At 38.5% G+C, this 22,211-nt stretch overlaps 1 protein-coding gene across 1 annotated transcript in view; it reads right to left on the reverse strand.

The window, feature by feature from the left end:
• Positions 1 to 20,264, reverse strand: part of LOC145979942 (uncharacterized) — a 66,970-nt gene extending 46,706 nt beyond the window's left edge. Inside the window, exons 1-2 of the mRNA XM_083112887.1 lie at positions 20,243 to 20,264; positions 17,564 to 17,626 (exon numbers count right to left, since the gene is read on the reverse strand). Of these exons, the coding sequence (XP_082969013.1) occupies positions 17,564 to 17,626; positions 20,243 to 20,264 (85 nt within the window). The remainder of the gene's footprint in view (positions 1 to 17,563; positions 17,627 to 20,242) is intronic.
• Positions 20,265 to 22,211: the final 1,947 nt, after the last annotated feature.

Below are 22,211 nucleotides of genomic sequence, written 5' to 3' on the forward strand. Positions count from 1 at the left end.
CTAGCTTTTCCTGATTTTTCTTCCTTATAGGACCCCAAAATCGTCCCTTGTTGACTTGCCTAAAACGTTATATTGGCAACGTTGGAAGAGTCTGCCAAGTCGAGTAGCCCATAGCTAGCCCTACCACTCTCGCTACTAAAGTGAGAATCATAGAACTTAAGACCTTCTGTAAACAAAAGCATGTGTACCTTAACAGTGTTGCCAACTTATGAAAATAAAATACCCCACATAGCCACAAGGTGCAAAGATATACAGTTTGTCAAACGACGCGGAATAAGCAGTGTTTCACTGATGACCTGTTGGGAGTTAAATGTACATGTAAAAAATGAAAAATTAAAATGTACATCTTGCCTGGTGGCGACTTTCGAACTCGCGACCGAAGTTCCCTGGTTCGAATCCCGGCATGGGTGTTATTTGCGGGTGTCCCTTCATCAATTTCATCTGACGATCACTCATCCTCATCGTCGGGATTAGCCAAAAATGGAAGAAAAGCGACGCTAAATAACAAAAATCAAATTAGAACTAATGACAAATGTGTCATTATCTTCTTCACAGTGGACAGCTAGCTCTTTGATTGAAAAATGCGAATGCACCTTGCGCCGTATTGCGCTTATCTCAAAATCGGTGTACTTGTTTATGCGAGCAACAACGTGTTTATTCACGGGACTCACAACTTGACCGTTCGTTTTCCTTTCTTTGACCAGACCGAAAACGAAAGACGCAGACACACAACTACACTTGGAAACTAATTTCACTGCTTTCTCAGGATACCACCGACACAACGTTATATACACGTTAAGATCAACCTGCTTCTCGCCACTTTTCAAACGGCTGTATTTCCGAAAGAAACTCTGAGACCTTCCTGCATGCATGGAAGTCGTCATGTTCGAAACTGGCGCTATTTTCTTGCTGCTCACGTGATCGGTTGTAATTTATACAATCATCACGTGTTATTATTATAAAGAGAAACCTTTAATGAAAATATATTTTAAAATGTATATCCCAACGTAATTTACACGTCTTTCTTGCATTAGCGTACTTTTATAAAACGGACTACATGCTGCGGAAGAAATTCGTTTTTAGGCTGTAGCCAGCCTCAAGACTTCTCACTAAGTCAAGTACAAAAACGGAAGTGGTATGTCGAATGTCGGCATATGATAGTGTGATTTCACATTGTCAGTGAGGATGATGATGCGGAGGGGGGGGGGGGCGGACACAGAAGTGTTCACACTCCGGAATACTTTTGCGGGTGAAGGAGGGCGAGTCATAACTATGAGGGTGAGGGCAGGCTGTCAGGCTGGGGGAGGTTGAATTAAAAGGAACACCTCTCAACAAGGGATAGGAAAAAGTGACAATATTTAAGAATTCACCCCCAAATGTGCATCTTATTTTATATGTAGGGTACAAGAAAATTTGACTACCTCAAAATATTTGTGTATCTTACCGTCTTTTCCCCCCACTTTTTTAGCTGTTTGCAAGCGACAATGCTTCACTAAGTTTGCCGTTTTAGTTTCCCTTGGGGTTTTTGCTGCATAAACCAGCATTTTCGACTCTATAGATAAAGGCGGGGCCGCGGTAGCGGTAGGGGGCGGTAGGTCAATTACCCCAGGAGCGGAGCCCGGAATCGGTGGCAAATTTGGACTCGACAATTTCAAACGACAATATCTCAACTTCAAACGGCTGTACATTCGTAAATACTTGTTTTCGCACTCCAAACTTTCGTTCTTCATAATTAGCATCACATAATCTTCATAAAAAACAAAAAAAACTTCCGAAATCGAGGGTGTAGAATGGAACACCGGACCCAAAACTACTTTCACAGGTATGAAGTTATGAGAAAGGGTAATGGAATTAGTAGATACAATACGTTCAACTACGTAAGGACGAACGATTGTCGAAACACACTTCCTTTTTTAAATGGCAACCCCATATTAATTTTAGTTCAATTGAAAGTAAGAAAAATATATTCATTAAAATGGCGTTTGTTACACTGGCATATACCAAGTAGTTCTCAAGTAATTGTAACATGCATCTCAGACGTTGATTCGTGTGTAGTAACAACATGTTTTCCCTTCTGATTGTAAATTGGTACAGTTAAAAGGAGAAACATGTTTGTTACGACACACGAATGACGTCAAACGGGGATGGGATTTCAATTTAAAAAAAAAACAAAAAACTAAGTTTGTTGTGAAAATCGTACTTTCTTACGAGGTTGAACGTATTGTATCTGCTAATTTTATTAGACCCTCTCATAACTTTATGCCTGTCAAAGTTTTTCAATATTTATTGTTGTTCACGAAATAATTTCCGATGGTAATTTTAGGTTACTCACCCTGTATATGGCTAACCTCTGTGCTAGATATTTTAATGTAACGTGCTATATTTTTAGGGCCCCTAGGCTAGATAGGATTAGTTAAAAATGAATAGACTTACCAGCTGGATCTGCAGATATTTCCAAACAGTAAATTATCAATATGCAGGAAAACAACGCGATTCCATTCATTTTGCTCAGCTCAGAATTTCTCTACAATAAACAATATACTATGTTGTAGTGTTTTTTTATTAAAATACAAGAAATCACTGATATGGATAATAACTTTACAATATTTATGCTGTGTTTTAATACTAATTTTTACATTTTTTTATTGGTGTTTGTTTACCTACTTATCAAACAATAGATGTCACCTCAACATCATCTCATGATTTAAATATATATGGGGAACATGTGTGGTCGTTTAACGTTATGGTTGACACGAGATGCAAAAAAAAATATCATTCTTAAAAATGAATACTTATTGAGTGTGGTTTTGATTGTATTATTTCCCATTTAATTATTATGCAATGTCACTTAATAGTAATGATGCTAAAGTAATTGTATTAATCTTCAATGCTACCAAACTAAATATTTTCTGTCGGTTAATCCCAACTAATACATTTATTATATATTTATTGTTATTATTTGTATTATTTCTGGTCGGAAAGAATTAAAATAGAATAGCAGAGGGTCGATCAGTTCATTAGACTATCCAGCTTTCTCTTGAGCGTGTTTTTCCGTTTCGTCTTATCCCGTTTCGATTTGTATGTAATTACATATTCTATTCCTTTCTAGATACATACCTTGAACTGGAAAATGTCAACGAATTATAAAACTGGCATGATTTTGCATGAGTTTTATGTTACATATTTGCCAGGATATTACATATTTTACATATTTGCAAATTTATTTTACATAAAACAACATATTTCGGTAATTGTTTTTCCTATCTTGATCCTTTTCCTAGGTTTTCGATCTCTGAAACATGAAGAAAATTTGTGCCTCATGTGATGCCATATTTTCTAATCAATGAGATGCATAGTGCTTACGGCCACCTAGAATTAACTGCAAATTCGAAAGACAAGTTGAAGACAAAAAAAAATAGGGGAACTGTTATTTATCGAAATATGCTGAAGTTTCTCCTCCCGCCCCTCTTTTCAGGTTGTATATTTTCGTTTCGCTTTTAGGTTTAGGCAAATAACCTATAAACGTGCCATCTGTGGACAAGAAATCTACTTTCGTGTACGTAGCGAGTTACACAATATGTTCCCTTCACTTGTACAAAAAGTACGAAAGTAGCTATATATTTTCATCCGATTGTTATCTCTGTAGATGCTTCTTTTCACAATTTGTTTCGAAAGTTAGAAAGAGCCATCTTTCATATTTGCATATTATACAATAATTCGTGATGTGATAAGTAATGAATAGTTGACAAAATTGGTACACGTTGCTGTGTTTTTTGATTTTATAAATTTGATACAAATTTTAATTTGAACAACTTATGTCCTAAAAATTATGTTGAATATGTTTAAATAAAATACATATCTAGCAGAATTCTGCTTGGATACTCGATTCTTATTAATATTACATATTCTTTGATAATACATATTTAGGTACATATTTTATCAATTATTTTTACATATTATGTACATATTTTGTGCTTTGATATTACATAAAAATCCTAGGTCTACTTATCAGCATATATAAACCGGTTAATCTACAGTGGTCAATTTAAGGCGAAATGGGAAATTTGCCCTTTCGCCTTTTCCCGTTTCGCCTTAAAACCGGAGTGAGGAAAATAATTCACGAGGATATTTTCGTTTCTAAACATATCCATTCGCCTGTGCGCACACACATGTGAAACTGTTGTTTACAAAATGGTGCAGTGAAGGTTTGGGAGGAATAAATTGATATTTCCTCTCTCTCACCTGTGCACACTTGTACATTCCTATTGTTGGAGCAGCTAGGGAAGCCATTGGGTAAGCCACAGAGAAATGGAGACTGTGTCAGTTACCAAATATTTAGTACAACTGATTTGATAAGCATGCCTATATTATAATTATATTTGGTGATTAATCGATCGGCAAAAGTCTAACTAACTCTCTAGCCTTCTTGAACCCGAAGGTTCATGGTTGCAACAACACAGGCCTCCCATCTGTCCGTATCTTGAGCAAGATCTATATACTCTTTCCCATCCCTACCGATTTCCTTTATGTCCATCTCAACGTTGTCCCTCCATCTTCGTCTTGGCCTTCCTATAGGTCTCTTACCATCAGGTCTCCCAACAAGAATCCTGTGAACTCCTCTTTCCTCTCCCATTCGTGCCACATGGCCTGCCCACCTAAGTCTTCTTGATTTAATTATTCTAATAATATCTGGACATGAATACAAATTATGTAGTTCTAAATTATGTAACCTTCTCCACTCACCTGTTTCCTCATTCCCTTTAGGTCCAAATATTTTCCTAAGGATCTTATTTTCAAATACTCTCAATTTATGTTCCTCTTTCAATGTAAGGGACCAAGTTTCGCATCCATATAATATTACAGGCAAAATTACTGTTTCGTATATTTTAACTTTTAGTTTGTTAGATCTTAAACGAGAAGACAAAAGTTTATGAAGAGAGAAGTAACATGCATTTCCTGAATTAAGCCTACTTTTTATTTCCTCTTTAATATCATTCTCATTTGTTAGTATTACTCCTAAGTACTTGATTTTGGAAACTGGTTCAAACGAGTTGTTATCAATAATTATATTTTGATTATTATCTAGCACTTGGTTTCGGTCTGTAAGCATATATTTAGTTTTCTCTTTGCTAACTTCCAAACCTATCTCTTTAGCGGCTTTGAAAAATATTTTAGCATTATTCTTAATTGTATTTATATCATCCCCTAATAAGTCTACATCATCTGCATATGCTAACAACTGAGTCATGCCGTTTAATTTTAGTCCTCCGTTAGTTTCTTTTACCTTCCTAACAGCGTATTCTAAGTCAAAATTAAAGAGCAATGGAGATAATGCATCTACTTGTTTTAAACCATCATGAATTGTAAATTTGTCAGACATATTAATATCCACACGAATTTTACTCTCTGTTTCACTGATCACCTTTTTTAAACACAGAAACAATTATGGATACTTTCCACTCTTGTGGTATTTCATCTTTATTCCATATTAAACAAATTAATTTATGAGTTTGACATATTTACGAATTACCACCATATTTAATTAATGATTAAAAAGTCATTTCTGGAATATCCCTCCCATGTATTTCCCCCTCAATCCGGTTTTAAGGCGAAACGGGAAAAGGCGAAAGGGGACTTTCCATTTGGTGCCGTGCTGTTAGCGAACGTGCTCATATCGAACACGTTCTCTTAGCGAGCACAGTTACGGAAGGATTTGCAAGTGCGTGCTGTTAGCGAACACGCAAACTTGTCCTGTCTTATCTGTCCTTGAAACTGGTCAGCATGCAAGTGTTGCCAGTGATGAGCCAACGTGCGTCGAGAAACACCTCATTGGCTGGTGCCTCTTGACCAAACTCACCCCTGATCATTCTTCAATCGATTGTGATACCAGAATGAAATATAATTGAAGACTAAAATAGGTAAACGCTGTAAGTGCCACAATAATTCAAACACCGTTTTCCACGTTAAACTGTGAAATGTGCAATGCTTTATAATGTGGTAATCGTGAAATGTGGTTGGTAGCCCTCTAGGTAGTTCAAAGGGCGTGTAAAGAGGTCACTAGCGTGAACGTTCTTACGGGCTGATGTGCGGAACGATGCGATTTCCCAACACTTTAGCTTTTGGCACTTGCAGCGTTTACCACTTTTAATCCTCAATTCATTAAAACGGAGTACGGGAATTTGTGTTTGGTGTACGATGGTTACCAGTACCGAAAAGTACGCGAGGCGAAAGGCGTGGTGACATGCCTATGTACGAAAGATAAGAAAGAGAAGTGTAAGGGGTCACTGAAGACAAAAGTCGGAGTTCTATACCCTGTCCCAGCTAACTGTGGAGCAAGGCCTCGCATAGCGGAAGAGAAGGGGAGGAAATCGAGTGGGCAGAGCGTAGCAGGACGCGCTGCTGGGAAGGCTGGTAACTGCAGTCGCTTTCCCCCACTCCACGGAATTCCGTTCCTCTTACGTGTTCATTGGTGGAGTCGTCTCGCGACGCTATTTGCGCAAAGACTTGTTTTCGTTTGCCTGCTCCACAGTTAGCTGGGACAGAGTATACTAGAGGAAAGTCTAAAAGTACATTCGCACGAGCCAAATATAGCTGAAATGGAAGTGAATAAAAGAGATGAACATTGTAGGAAACGGGCGGGAGAGGATCTTTCTGTTCCTTTATAAAAAACAGCTTTGGAACAACTGAAAATTGATAATAACATTTACAAATGTCTTAGGAAAATGTCCTTTGTACAAAATGTAACCTAGGTTGATTAACATTTACATTTTCTATGTAAAATTTGATTTTAAGGAAGATGAAATTATCAATATTTTAACAAAAACTTTCACGTACTTAACCTAAATTGTTGAGGATCCTTCAGTTAGCTAATTTCAAACACAAAATTATTATAAGGTATCACTGGCAACACTTGCATGTTGACCACTTTCAACGCCAAACAAGACAGGGCAAGTTTGTGTGTTCGCTAACAGCACGCACCTGCAAATCCTTTCCTTCCGCTAAAAGCACGTGTTCGCTACGAGCACGGAATCTCCCATTTCGCCTTAAGTTGACCACTGGAGATCAACCGGTTTATACAAGGTGCACACTGAAACGGTGAAAAGGACACGATAGTAGAAGAAAAAATGTCTCAGTAAACATGGGGTCGTAAAATATATGTTTCCAAGATAATTGCAAATGCATTGTTACAATCCGCCATTGACTTGACTGTAGGCGTAATGCTTCGGGTGACCATAATATTTTGACCCAAAAACGGAACATCCCAAGGAGGTCATTTACACCCTCCTGAAAAATCGGCTAGGCCTAATTATAAAATTATTTTTATAATTGACCTATTTCTATTATTATTTATTGAAGGATGGATCACATAAATGATACATCATAAGTGAAATATGATCTTCCGTTGTCGAAAGTTATTAATTATTAAAATCTCGGAAGAACTCACCTAGTGTTTCTGATCACTTTTGATCAACCTTTGATGGAGAGGCGTCTCGTGAACGCATGCGGTGCATGCTGCGCATGCGTCAATTGTAGGAAGAAGGACAGCTTGCTCTGCGACGACATTCATGAGCATTTCTACATTCTAATTTCTTCATATAGGAGAAGTATTTATTTTACACGAGAGCGCTCATACATTTCTTGGATCTGAAGTGAAATAAAGTAATAATTCTTTTCCCACAATTGATGTATGCGTCACTTCAGATCCAAGAAATGTAATATAAGCTTAGCTCAGCGCTCTCGTGTAAAATAAATACTTCTCCTATATGAAGAAATTAGAATGTAGAAATGCTCATTAATGTCGTCGCAGAGCAAGCTGTCCTTTTTCCCACAATTGACGCATGCGCAGCATGCACCGCATGCGTTCACGAGACGCCTCTGCTTTGATGTTAGTCTTACGTTGAAATTGAGGAGTGTCAGAAGTATTTATCAGAAGAACAAATCTTCTTGAGAGCAGCTTTTATTCTTCACCAATCTATCTTCTATATACTATATATAAATGGATGGATGTGTGTTTGTTCCGGCACAACTGATCTGATTTGATTGATTTAGTTTATTTTACTTCGCGTTTTGTGCATCTTGACTAATTTACGACGATGAGTGATGAAATGATGAAATTGATGAATGGACATTCACAAACAACCAAGCCCGATGGGACCCTTGGCGTCGCAGCGCGATGTGCTAACCGCTCGGTCACAGGGTCCGGCTTCCGGCATAACTCTCGAACGCCTGGAGCGATTGCAACCAAACTTGGTACACGTATCACTTGCAATCTAGAAAGAAATACTGTGGGGGTAAGACACCCCTGGCTCCCCTAGGGGTGGGGCAGGAAGGGGGTGACATGTAAAAATAATCGAAAACGACCGATATTAGTGTGGAATCCATAGATTTCGGGGTCGCTAAGATGAATAGTGACACTACGAATGCCGTTCATCTCGAAGTTCATCACCTATCGACATGGGGGTGAGAGGTGGTGAAAAATAAAATGTAAAAAATGACCAACATTAGTGTCGAATACATAGTTTTCGGAGTGCTAAATTCTTTGGTGAACCCACCCTTTGAGCAAGCAACACTGTAGTTAGAATTCATTATTTTCCTGTCTAATAAAAAATCGGGATAAATAAATTCCCGGGCAACGCCGGGCAATTAGCTAGTCGTTTATGAATCTCCCCGAAAAACCTTACCTCATTTATCAGACACACAACGCTAGATTTGTCTCTTGAATTTGGGTCAAGACGCAGTTGCAATTCCATATTGAAACTGCATTGATTGATTTGCATTATTTTACTTCGCTTCTTGGCTAATTTGAGAAGATGAGGACGCAAGGGGGCACTCACCCCCAAATATTCAGATTTATTAAAATTTACAAGTTAGAGGAACAATGTAATAAAGAGTAGTATTTGTGATTTCGTAAATGCCACAATTACTTAACAAATAAACCTGGACACTATTTTTAAGGGATGGAAACTTGAGCCCCCCTCCCCCCAAAGCTAAATTTCAAGTTCGATTTTTTCCCCTCAAAATTAGGTCCGAAGTTATAACCATGTATTTCCTTACAACATACCATTTAGAGCATACAGGCAGGAAGTTATCTCTCTTACATTCCTCGTATATTGTAAGGAAATATAAAATTTCAAATATTTTCTTTAAATGTATGGTTCCTTTGAGGACAGAACTTCCCTTTAGAATTGCTGAATAGTTGCAATCGTTTCGATACAGAGCATTGCAACAATATCATGATTGCATACATGGACAAGAATGATATTTCATTTTGTTCCCACATTCTATGCAAATCAATAGAAAATGGATGAATGTAAGAAATGCTTTTGAGTAGTTATTTCCTTCTGAATAGTGATACGAACGTCATTTCATGAAGGACCGGAGTGCAGGAAAAGGTAACCTATGGAATTTGCATTGGAATTTCTGCATTTCTCTACATTGTAACAAAATGTATATATTGCAAACTATAAATACTTTGTATCAGTCTCAAAGAATAGTTTTCCTTGTTGAGAATCACGGAGATTGCTATATATTCATATAGAAAACTCTTGACTTGTCTCAAGCAGATTGATTTTCGTTGCGTTCATTGTTTCGATTGATTGATTTGCTTTTTTGTACCAATTTTGGCTATTTTGCGAAGATGGGGATGAGTGATGATATGATGAAATTGATGAACGGACACTCACAAATATCCATGCCCAGGCCGCGATTTGAACCTGGGACCCCTGGCGTCGTAGCGCGATGTGCCACTCCGCCACGAGGGCCAGCCGTTCAACGATTTGAGCGCATACGTTGCTCTCATCTTCAGGAAATGTTGATTGGCTAATCGCGACGATGAGGATGATGATGATATGATGAAATGGATGAAGTGAAAATCACAAATACATATGAACGAAACAACACAATTTCTACAGAGGATTGTCTTATATGTATATAGGCAAGAGCTTCGTTGGCCTGCAACGTATCGTATAGGTCCTGATTCGAACGTCAATTCGGTATCTTTGACATAGCTCGACAGAAAGCCTACGGGACTCGTATTTGGCTTCGAGCCAGCGCCTGTTCTCCTGAGAAGCTCTGTTGTTACTTTTATAACTTGACAAGTTTAAAAACAAGACGCTGCAAATAGCTGTTGCGCATCTCACCCCACATTTCCCCACTCCATTCTTCGCAGCGACGTTTGTTCGCAGTGTTGCAACCTGGAGGGAGCGGAATGGTCTGAGGATTTTGAACGAAATTTGTATTCGCTTTTTCCTGGGCTGTTTTCTACCTGTCGGAGTACAGAAATTCAGCTCACCTTTCGCCAACGACTCTTTTCCTTCTTTTAAAACTTGGCCTCCCCGATGGCGCAGTGGTAGCGTCGTCGCCTTGTAATCAAGGGGTTCCGGGTTCGATTCCCGGTGGAGGCACATTGTGGTTCGGATTCCAGTTTAAACTGTACGTCCAGTCCCGATTAGCCTTACTGTGCATAAAGTGGACTTAAAACAACAAATCGATCCAATCCAATTCTTTTAAAACTTGAGAAACCATCCATTTAGATACTCCCTTGGCGGCGCTTGTGGACTCGACAACATTATACTTAAGTTTATGTAACTCCTTCTGATTTCGCAAATATGTTGGAACATTGTAAACAATTTCTCTGGCCTGTCCTCTAAGCGGCTTTCCAGAGAAGATTGTGGATTTCGTTGGACCCGGCATGATTTGATTCTTGCATTTCAAAAATATGTAGCCAAGAGTAAAGAGCAAGAACGTTTCAATGCTTTAAAAAAGAACACAGGCAAGCATGTTATCAGATTGCCTTCTCGTAGCGATTGTTGGACGATAAACAACAGAACACCCACCCCACTCGGCTTTTTTTTTAAAAAAAAAAAACAGGCCACTGCTCGATGTCGCATTCAGAAAATGAAGTCATTCGCCCAGTAGTTTCTCTTCGTTATAAACGTTAACGCGCGTGCGTAATACTACAGTTTATGATCCGCACACCGCACGCATTTTCAAAGACCGGATTAAATCAAATGAACCACTGATAAACTGATATGAGCCGGCATCGTCAATCTACACAGTAAAAATAGTTTGTCATATTTGTTTTAGCTTAATTTTGCTGAGTTGGCACCACTCATACTCTCAAGGCCAGACTAGTACGTCGAAGAGTGGTGGGGAGGATAACGTAATAGGAAGTGCTCCGCAGCGGTCTGTGCATATCGGGACTTAACTTGTCAGGCTATACCTGAAGTGTTTAGATATCCAACACGAACTGCGACAACGTTGCACTCCCAAGATCTCCACATTGTATATAAAGAAAATAGCACAACACAATAACGCAGCCTAGAAAAGATAACCGCAACCTCACGTTATGAAATCTCTAAGGAAAGTGAATTCGCAAAATTTCATTTACTCCACGTGGACTTGACAAGTACTATGAGTTCCTAAAACGGACGCTATTGGTGGGAAAGGTTTGAGGGGAGGATATACTGGGCTCCACGTAGACATGACATATGGTTGTCAGAGGATAACCGGTCCCGGGTTCAATACCCGGTGGAGGCACACAGTGCTTCGGATCCCACTTTAAACTGTAGGTCCAGTCCCGATTAGCATTACTGTGCATAAGGTGGACTTAAAACAACAATTCAATCAATCAGAGGATAACGGATCTTTCGGAACTTTTTTGAAATAAAGTGGCGTTCGAATCAGGGCTTGAACTTTACCAGTTTCTGGGGTGTACCATAGAGCGTCTCGACCTTAAAAGTCAGTATGGGTTAAATGGAGCGCGGCGTTGCCAGATCAACAAACGGAGGAGCATCGAGTCGCTGTTAATCGCTAATGATTTCGAAAAATTTACTTCCTTAATACCGTATAGGAAATCTTCAAAATCTATGTATTTGATGTAGTTTGGGAAAAACGATAGTTACCTCAAGATTTGCATGTAAATGTTTATATTTCGACGTAACAATTTATTATTTTACATTTGCATTATATGTGTAATACACGCAACTATTGTTACTTCTTTCTTTGAATGCTGTATTCTTTACATAAACAGAATAAACAGAATTAAATAAATGCAAAAACAAACATTAAGATATATCTTTTACGGAAAATAAAGTAATGAAGTGTGCTCACGTACTCTTAAGCGTAACTACTGTCCTCGTCTCGTAATGACGTTACATCCTCCAAACAATCTTTATCTTGATGGACCCATTTCAATTGTATTTTCTCGTTCTGGCATTATTCTGTTTCCCCATTCTTTTCGACTTCTTTTTTGCCAGTGTTCTGAGAGGACCTTCGGTTTCTTCCTTTCGTATTCTGTATATAAGACGTTCAGAACACTCCGTAACATCAGCCGTTGTCTTAACCGCCTTGCTGATATTCATTGACTTTAAAAAGTGATTTAGCACGCACATAACTATTATGCGTTCTTTACCTCAAACTTTACCAATACTGCGTCTTTTTCCAGCTTGCTTCTCTATCCATTATTAAACGAAATATGTAACTTACATGCAATCCACAATTAGCTATCACACAGCGCACTGCACTTCCTACGAACCGGGGCACCTGCCTGCAACTGAATTGTAACCTCGGTGGCGCGCAATTAATTTGATACGCGAGACAGCCCGCGTAAACAAACTAAGATTGTGCAATGAATAAAGGTACTGGGGAGTAACAATGTATTCTAAAAATAACTTCAAACAATGGTCAACACTTTTCTCGCTTGGTGTGCACGTGTATCGCGACAAACAGAAAAGTTTCTCGCTAACCAACTTTTTCGTGTTACGGTCTGATGATTTATACAAAACATCCAATGTATATATATATAACTCTCCTCTTAAGGAAATTAATTCACTCAGGCGAAGAATATCATATCTACAAACACCGTAGATCCCATAGAAAAAAAATGGCGAAGTTGTTCAAGCTGTTTGATATTTATGGCTTTTGAAGTATAGTATGCGCCAAAATATACAGTACTGAAATGAAAAGATGAACAAAAGTATAAGACATGTTACAATATAGTGACTGGTCTATATGCAACCCAAATAACAATCGTGCCTTTTGGGTTGCATAACTGTCAGGAAACCTAAGGTTAGGTTAGGTTAGGGCATGTGGAGTGGACGATTGTCATTTGGGTTGCATATAGACCAGTCACCTTTTTCAAACTCGGTCCACCTTCACGACCACTTCCGTATGAGCTGAAATAATGCTCAACTATGAATACTTTTTCCTCCGTCGAGAGACCCATTTCCAACAACAACTGCACAACACAACTTTCTTTTCACTACTGCGAACACGTGCAGCTGGATCTATGCCCCGTCGACAAACGCAACCACGTGTTCGAGATGCGCGAGTTTCAGTACTGTATATTTTGGCGCATACCGTATTTACTACACAAAAATTAAGCGTTTTGCAAAATGCAACCTGTCATAAATTAATGTGATCTGAAGTTTCCAAAATTATGAAATTTTGCGCTGTTGATCTAGATGCGCTGTTGTCAGCAGAATCTAGGCTAGAAACAGCTTTCTTTTATCCTAGTGGCGTACTTTTCACGTAAACCTCCTTAACCAACTTTTTTCATACATTTTTATACATTTATCTTTAATACATGGATTGCTCATTATATAGGTACCGGGTGTTTCATAAGTAATTGAGGGTTTACAAAAAATTATTGCAAGTAAAGTATTGGACTTACGTTAATGAAACCAGTCCAGAACGAACAAGGAAGTCAAACAGTTTTATTTACACCTACAAATGTTCAATGTGTGAACCATGGGTGACACGGCACCAATCGACACGATAGTGTAGTTCTTGCCACACTCGCATCAACAGGGCCTGTCGATAGCGTCCATCGCTGCGATGATGCGCTCCCTTCGGGCTGCGATATCACGTGGCATCGGTGAGACGAATATCCTGTCTTTGATGAAACCCCACAAAAAAGTCACACGGTGTAAGGTCCGGTGATTTTGAGGACAAAAAACATTGCACAAACACTATGAGTGATGTGGGTGATTTGAGTCGCCTAGCGGCAGGGATATGAACTCTCAGTTTTCCAATACATACACGCACAAACTGTTTACGTTCCTTGATCGTTTTGGACTGGTTTCATTAACGTAAGTACAACAGTTTACTTGCAATAAATTGTAATAACCCCTCAATTATTTATGGAACACCCGGTATAATGCAAACTATTAAAACCAGCTTCTAAACCTGAATTTAAGTAAAGTATTTGAAGAACTTGAAAACTGGTTTACGTACGCCACTGATCGTTCCCCGATGCACCCTTCTGATGCCCGGGCTCCCCCCTCGACTGCACACGGGGAGGGTGTGTCTTGATGCATAGCTAAATATCGACCAATGTAACCTAACAATTGCCAACAAACTGTTGTCATCTTGGAACAATACCTTATTTTATCTATTTAAGATATACGAGGGCTGGGGAGTAAGTCATGGCAACCCAGTAATAATTCGACAATCGAAGGATGTATTAAAAATTTGTTATATACAACTGAAAGATTATCCATTATGGATATTTTATTTTTAGGAATCATGAAAGAAAACCCAAGCAACCCTGTGACATACACATGTATTAATGTACAAGTTACAAAAACCGGTCTGACCCTGTGACATACACATGTGCACATGTTACAAAAACTTGTCTGATTATGACAAACCTTCGAAATAATCTCCCGCATTGTCCACAACACGCTGCCATCAATGTGGAAGAGTTCCTGCAGCGACATCTACGACGTGCCGTTAGGGAGAAGCGTTCTGATCTACTGCGTAATGCAATCATACTCCACGATAATGCAAGGCCACATAAGGCAGCTTGTGTACGGGACCTAATGCGCAGCGTGCTGTGGACAATGCGGGAGATTATTTCGAAGGTTTGTCATAGTCAGACAAGTTTTTGTAACATGTGCACATGTGTATGTCACAGGGTCAGACAGGTTTTTGTAACTTGTACATTAATACATGTGTATGTCACAGAGTTGCTTTTTTTTCTTTCACGATTCCTACCAACAAAATATCCATAATGGATAATCTTTCAGTTGTATATAACAAATTGTTAATACATCCTTCGACAAGCGACACGCAACACTTGCCAACCAGCAAAGGCTCACACCAAAGTGACATAACTAGCCGCATAAGCTTGCCTTCGATTGGTGAATTTCACAAGCGACACATGTCGCCTGTCGCTTCGATGTGAAATCTCCAACTCGCTCATCCAGTGCATCTAAAAAAAAACTATTTTACCAAGACATCTCTTGTTCTCCTCGCCAAATGCTTTTATGTGATCCATTTCATCTAACACATAAAAAGAGAGAAAGGAAGCGACAATACGTGCTTGATTTTGTGTTTTTAAGTCCACTTTATGGACAGTAAGGCTAATCGGGACTGGACCTACAGTTTAAAGTGCGATCCGAACCAATATGTGCCTCCACCAGGTACGAACCCAGAACCCTTTGATTGCACATGCTTGTATTACTGACAACGCTCATAGGAGATTTGAATTATAATTTTCAAAGAATGTCAATAGATGTCAGGATACTTTAATACTATATATTATCATTTTTTAATGTAATACCCAAATAATTAGGAGACAGTTACATAAAACTATTGTACTTTAATATAACTTATATAGAAACGTACAGCTAATTAATATTTATATGTTACTTTTTATATTATATCCAGTTAATTTCAATATTTTGCAATAGTTTTGTACATTGTGTTCTTCAAATTAGTAGCTGCTGGCAGATAATTTTTGCTACTTTGTTACATTACACAATTCTATTTTTGTGGGATCACGTTATACGCGTGCTTCAGTCATTTATAAAAAGAAGAATCCGCTTTACTTCATGTGAACTTTGTGCAAAATACTGTGCTTAGGGATGAGGTCTGAAGCCGTTAGTTTGCGTGAGTCGCTCCAAACAGCCTGGGGAGAGGCGATGTCCTGGTGGGTAAAGGCGGCCGGAGCGTGGTGCTGATCACATCACCTTCAAAATGGCCGAGATCGAGAATGGCCTTACATCCACATTCCCTAAACGTGCCTTCATGGCACGGCGCTATATGCGCGGGAAACTTTAGAATTTGAATAAAAAGTGACATAACTACGTATTTTAAATAAAAAAAAACAATAAATAAAAATGCATTTACTTTGGAAAAAGAACACAAGTAACCGTTTGGCACCGATGTTAAGCCAGGGTCCGCGGATTCGAATCTCGCCCAGGACATGGGTTTTCCTTGTGAGTGTCCCTTTATCATATCATTGCTCATCCTTATCGTCACGATTAGCCAATAGTGGCAGAAAATTGGCGTAAAATATTATAATTGTTTCTGGACATATGTTCCAATAAATTATTGAAACCCCAACAATAATTTTGAATAACCCTGTATATTTCTAAGCGGTCGTCAGCACAAAGCTCTATGGGTGTAAGGGGTGACCCATCCACGTAGTACACCCTGGACTGTATTTTGCAGACTAACGAGCCTCTGGCGTCCATGTTTTGTCCACATGTGTGCTGAGTGCCACTTTACAACCTCAGCTTTTAACCGAAGTCAGAATGTTTTAATGTTTTTAATATTTTAGTAAACGACATTACAGTTAATTTAGGTAAGGTAAGGGGCTGGACACAGTATAACATGAGTGCAAAATAGCCTCAAGTGCTGACCCACCCAAAAATTCAAATGCAAATACCGTTGTAGACAATTTATGTATTTCTACATAACCTGCCGACAGATGGATAGATTTGTGTATGAAAAGGAATTTTATATTTTTTGGTTATATATTTATTATATATAAATAGGTTTGTGATAGATTATAGTGTTGGAATTTATTAAATATATGAAATATTAATTTTTATTATAGGAGATGTTAATGATCGTACCTTTGTATCACGGAGGATTAAATTCTTATTGAATATGCATTTTTATCGAAAGTTGAGGAGTTAGTAAGGTTCATTTTAAGGTGAGAGTATTATATTTTTCTGTTAAAATTATTATTTGTAATAAAATGTTATTCGACTTACTTTATGTCTAGTTATTAGGGAATTATATTTTATATAGCTTTACATTTTCATATTTTTTATATTAATATATACTATAATATTGGTGTTTAGTTAAGATGCCAACAGATGGCACTGGATTACAATCTACCTGATGATTAGCCAATAACATTCAACAATATAACGAGGCTCTGACGTCTGGTTCTATGGCCAGTATATTTCTGTTATTGTCCTGTTTTTTTGTCCTTGTGTGTGCTGTGTGCCCATTTACAGGCTCAGCTTTTAACCGAATACAGAATATTTTAGTTACACAACATGTTATGGTAAGGGGCTGGACCCCGTATAACTTTACGGGTGCAAAATAGCCTAAGTGTTTTCTCATCTTCCTGTCCTTCTCTTCTATAGCACGGAGGAAGGAAACATACGCTTCGTTCCTTGGAAGGAAAGGAGACGATTCCAGGAATCATGATTCCGCAAAAGAACGATACGGCCGGAGTGGAACGTGTTGGACGAATCGATTCCTTTATGTGAACGGAACGAAAGGAATCGAATCCACAAAGCAATAGAACAGCCCCACTTACCTCGAATATGGCCAACCAACTCCCAACAGGATCTCTGAAGGATGTTCAACGAGTATATATCAACTTATCTCCTTATACCACACGATTAAGCGCATAAAAGTTTATAGTGTACAACATTAATTACAGTGAACAAACTTCACTTGATGATATTAATTGCGACTTTCAGTTTTATTACTTATCCTTTCCTATTGTTCACATTTTCCCTTTTTATTGTCCCTAGTACTTTAATGAAGGCTAAATATTCTTCATTTCCAAAACATTTAGGGTAGAAGAGTCTGAGTGCACCTACGGCTAAACGCGTAAGTATTTTACAACCTGTGAAATATTCACTATTAATCAGCAATAAACATATCTATCCGTGACTTCGAAACGTGTGGTTATCTTTCAGTTCTCAGATCCCATTGTGAAGAAACGGTGATGTCCCAACAAAGTTTGCTGCTTACATTGAATCTAGTCAAGGGTGGACATTAAGTGCGTCAAGAAGAACAATTGATTCAACAAAGAATGGCGTCATAAATGATTGTTACTTGGCTTGACCCACTGTTATGTTTTTACAGCATTTTGCTAAGCAATATTGGGAATGCGGTTGAACGTCGAAAACATCACATCGTTAAGAAACAAACATTGCGTGTAAAAGAAAATAAAGATCCTTTTTGACACTATAATAGTAGGGGATATTAGCAGAGATACATCGATGACAACAATTGTTAAAAACGAAACACCAATATAAGTAAATTAAGCTTTAATTTCACACACAGTCAACATGACATTTCTCTTGCTGGTCACAGAATAATAATCCCGCAAAATAATACACAGAATATTCACCTCAAAAAAACATGCACAGAATACTCATATCAAGCAAATACACAGATTACTGCTTTTCTATTTCTAACAACAATGGTAACATAATACAAGATTGTTGATAGTTTGGAGGCAAGACAATCAATTAGTTATAATTTACTTTCAAAATGTTGTATCGTATTTTGGAGTACCGTATCATACCCTTAGGTATTATGAGGGATCTTCTTGGGAATGACGCTCACTTAATCATTCATCCTAGACAGTAGAGTAACTTGCTGCTCATAGTGAGCTTGGTGGTAAGGTGCAAGAGGTACTAATGTAACAAGATACACTAATAAAGAACTAGTAATGGCAAACACTCAACACTTGGACTTTAAAACCTTCGAACCTGAATCATACATGGTGAGGGTAGGCTAATTACGAGCTGTTCACTATTCCAAATCAATCCAAAAATCCTTCTCCTCTGTCACTCTGGCAGTGGAGACTTTCTCCGTGCCGATTCGTTAAGTTTTGACTTCCGATTCTCTTATCAAAATTACTGCCTGTTTACCTGTGAGATGATTGCTACATCAACACTCCAGGAAGTCTGTTAGCACTTGACTTTGCATATTTGAAATGCCTAAGAAGAGTAGGCAGCTGGTAGAATAAGTGAATGACCCTTGCTCAAATTTAAGCTTTTAGAAAAAGTACAGGCTTACGCTTCGTTACGGTACAGTCGTACCACGAAGAGAAAGACTGCGACCAATTCGAAAACTAAAGTGGACAGTCATATGTTTACTTCTTCATTCTTTGTCAAAATGTTCAACAACGTTAAATATTAATTCTTGCTATATTACCACTGTAAGATAATAATGCAAGCATAATCGATTTTATAATAAAACAACCATTTAATCCATAACTAGAAATCATGTAAAGTCCATGCATTTACTTCGTTAACGTCCAAGAACTGAAGGAAGCCGCCGCCACGAACGTGGGTGGGGTTAAGCAGCGGGCGAGTTGTTTTCGTCCAATCACACTCAATCTTCAGCTGTTATTCTATTCGTCTACTTCACGTGGAGTCTCAGTCACATGACTGCGCGTAGAGTAGATGTGGAGAGTAGATGTGTGGCTACACTGTGCGTTGACTGTGATTGTTGCAGCTGGTGGCGCGCTCCGTGGACTCCAAAGCCAGCCGGTCGTTAACGAAGCTAGTGCGTCGACTATAACTTGACATAATTCCATACTTGACCACAAATCAACAAAGCAATTGAACATCCACTTAAAAAGATATTATATCATTCTATATGGTCAGCAAACCGTCTCTGCTTTCGCTGTGTAAGGCTCTCCCCTCTATAGTGATACAAGCAATTGAAACTGAAAAGAACGGAATACATTTTGGCAACGCAGGGGCTGGATTACATGGTAAGCAACTGATTGCGTCACCATTTCGACGACAGCACTATAGAGCTGTAATTTATGCCTTGTAATGTTGATTTTTCGAAAATAAAATCTTCAGAAAAAAAGATGAAGCAACAGGTGAGTGGAAAGAATTACTAAATTACATAATTCATATTCATTCCATTAGTATTTTATTAGAAAAAAATATTCAAGAAGACTTATGTGGGGCCACTATGTATGTCAGAGGAAAGAGTTTGCAGGATTCCTATTGGAAGACTTGATGGTAAGCGATCTGCAGGAAAGTCAGGACGAAAGTGGATGACCTTGAAAGTAATCGACAAGGAGGGTGGGGAGAGATAGAAATCGTGTCTCGAGAAGGGATTTGGCAGAGTCTCGTCTCGTATGTGAGATCTGTCTCGTTCTTAGTACCGTCTCAGTCCCGACAAGCCTGTCTCGAGTCTCGATATCCGTATTTTCAACAAATCGTGTCTGTCCACGAACCTTCACAGAGAACAGAAGCCATTAGGGCAAACATCATATTTCTTGTTCAACAGTTCTTTCCGACTCCCCGATAAACAAAATTTTAACCTGAATGTAAGCAATCACAGTTTCACAGTCAAATTTTAATTGTACGCGCCACATTTACACCTGGTGGTGAAAATGTGAACTAATTTTTTCGTCAGCTTTCTTTTCCCCATGGTCTTCATAGCCTCTAGACTAAGTTTCATCGCAATCCGTTGTCTCGAACAGGCTTCAGGTGGCTCTGAGTAGGACAACATTAATTTTCGCCATGTGTGTGTGTGTGTGTGTATGTAAAGTTGCACATATATAGGATATGCAGCTTTTCGAAGGCTCCTAGCTTCGAAACGAACCCACAATGAGCAAAAACCTAGCTAAGAAAAGTTGTTGGTCTCAATGTCCTATATGTAGGGATGTGAAGTTTTCGTTTTAACGATAACACCAACAAATTGTTGAAAGCAAAATAAAGTGTTTAAAATTTATTTTGGTAGGTAAAGGAGGCAAGTTTTCGGTGCTTCAGAATCGCGAAATAACGCGAATTCTGCCATATTTTAGAATAACATTGAATTTTACACTTTAACACGAAAAACGTCGCGAGATATGCAATATAAACTGGAGATACGCTTTTGTTAAAAATGAACTACCTGAAGCGCTATTCTGTCATTTGTAGTCTAACTGGTAATACGAGGGTTGCTATTTATGTATCCAGAATAACAAAAAAAAAAAAATATGTATCATTGAATATGGTTTTATTGTTTTCCAAAATATTCTCCACGATGATCGATGCACTTTTGCATACGTTTGAACCAATTCTCATTGCTCTTTGTCCATTCCGATTGAGGTATCTCGAAAACGATCTTGAACGCATAAATCGCTTCTTCTGGGGTCGAAAATCGTTGACCACGTAACTTATTCTTCACGTAGATTCAAGATTCGTCACCTGTGTAGATGTTATACACGGCTTTTGAAGCACACGATTGTATTTTGTGAGTATTTGTTTGCACCAATCGACACGAGCTTTTTTTTTTTTAGCGATTGTCAAATTATGCGCGATCCAACGTGAACAAATCTTCTTCACGGCTAAATGTTCATGCAATATCTTATGTATGCTAGTCATACTAATTCCCAGGGATGCCTCAATCTCACGATATGTCACATGACGATCTTGCATTATCAGTTCTCGCACAGCATCAATGTTTTCTGGCAAAACAACCGATTTTGGAGGCCTTCTTTAGATTCGTCCGTGAGCCAACGGCGGCCACGATTGAGTTCCCTAAACCAGTGATATACAGTGCTTTTAGATGGTGCTTCATCGCCAAATGTCGAAGTGAGTTGATCGATGCACTGTTGTTGAGATAATCCACGTCGAAAGTCGTAGAAAATCATTGCTCGGAAATGTTCTCGAGTTAATTCCATTGTTGGCCTCCGATGAAATTTTCAAGTCCCTGGAACAAACAAAAATAGCATCCGTAAGCACAACGTTCTGGTACATATACAATAGAAATGTCCAACTTTACGATGGATATATTAGATGTTACCTAGCAACATTAATGTTGCCAGTTCCGGATACATAAATAGCAACCTATGTAGTTTCTTTCAAGAGAGATTGGTACGCTTCATTTATTGCAGTTTGGCACAGACATGACTGACAATGTTTAACCTTGTCCAGGAATAGAATTCTCTCGGGGGGGGGGGGGGACTTCCATAAGGAAAATTTTCATGGAGCAGCACCTGTTGTGTGTTGAGGGGGCGGGGAGTGTATGTGTGTGTACACAAAACTGTATTTTGAGGTCGCAGAGGTTTTTTTTGGCATTCTTAGGGAAATGTGATGTGTATGATTGTGTTAAAAGATGTTATCATTCAATAAACATTTCATATTTACTGGCTGATGAGATTGTTTTCCAAATGGAAGCAATTTGCTCATTCCTCACAAAGGTAAACCATATTTCTT

Source organism: Lepisma saccharinum, chromosome 27 (assembly GCF_977018435.1).
Source record: "Lepisma saccharinum chromosome 27, izLepSacc3.1, whole genome shotgun sequence".
Classification (NCBI taxonomy): Eukaryota; Metazoa; Arthropoda; class Insecta; order Zygentoma; family Lepismatidae; genus Lepisma; species Lepisma saccharinum.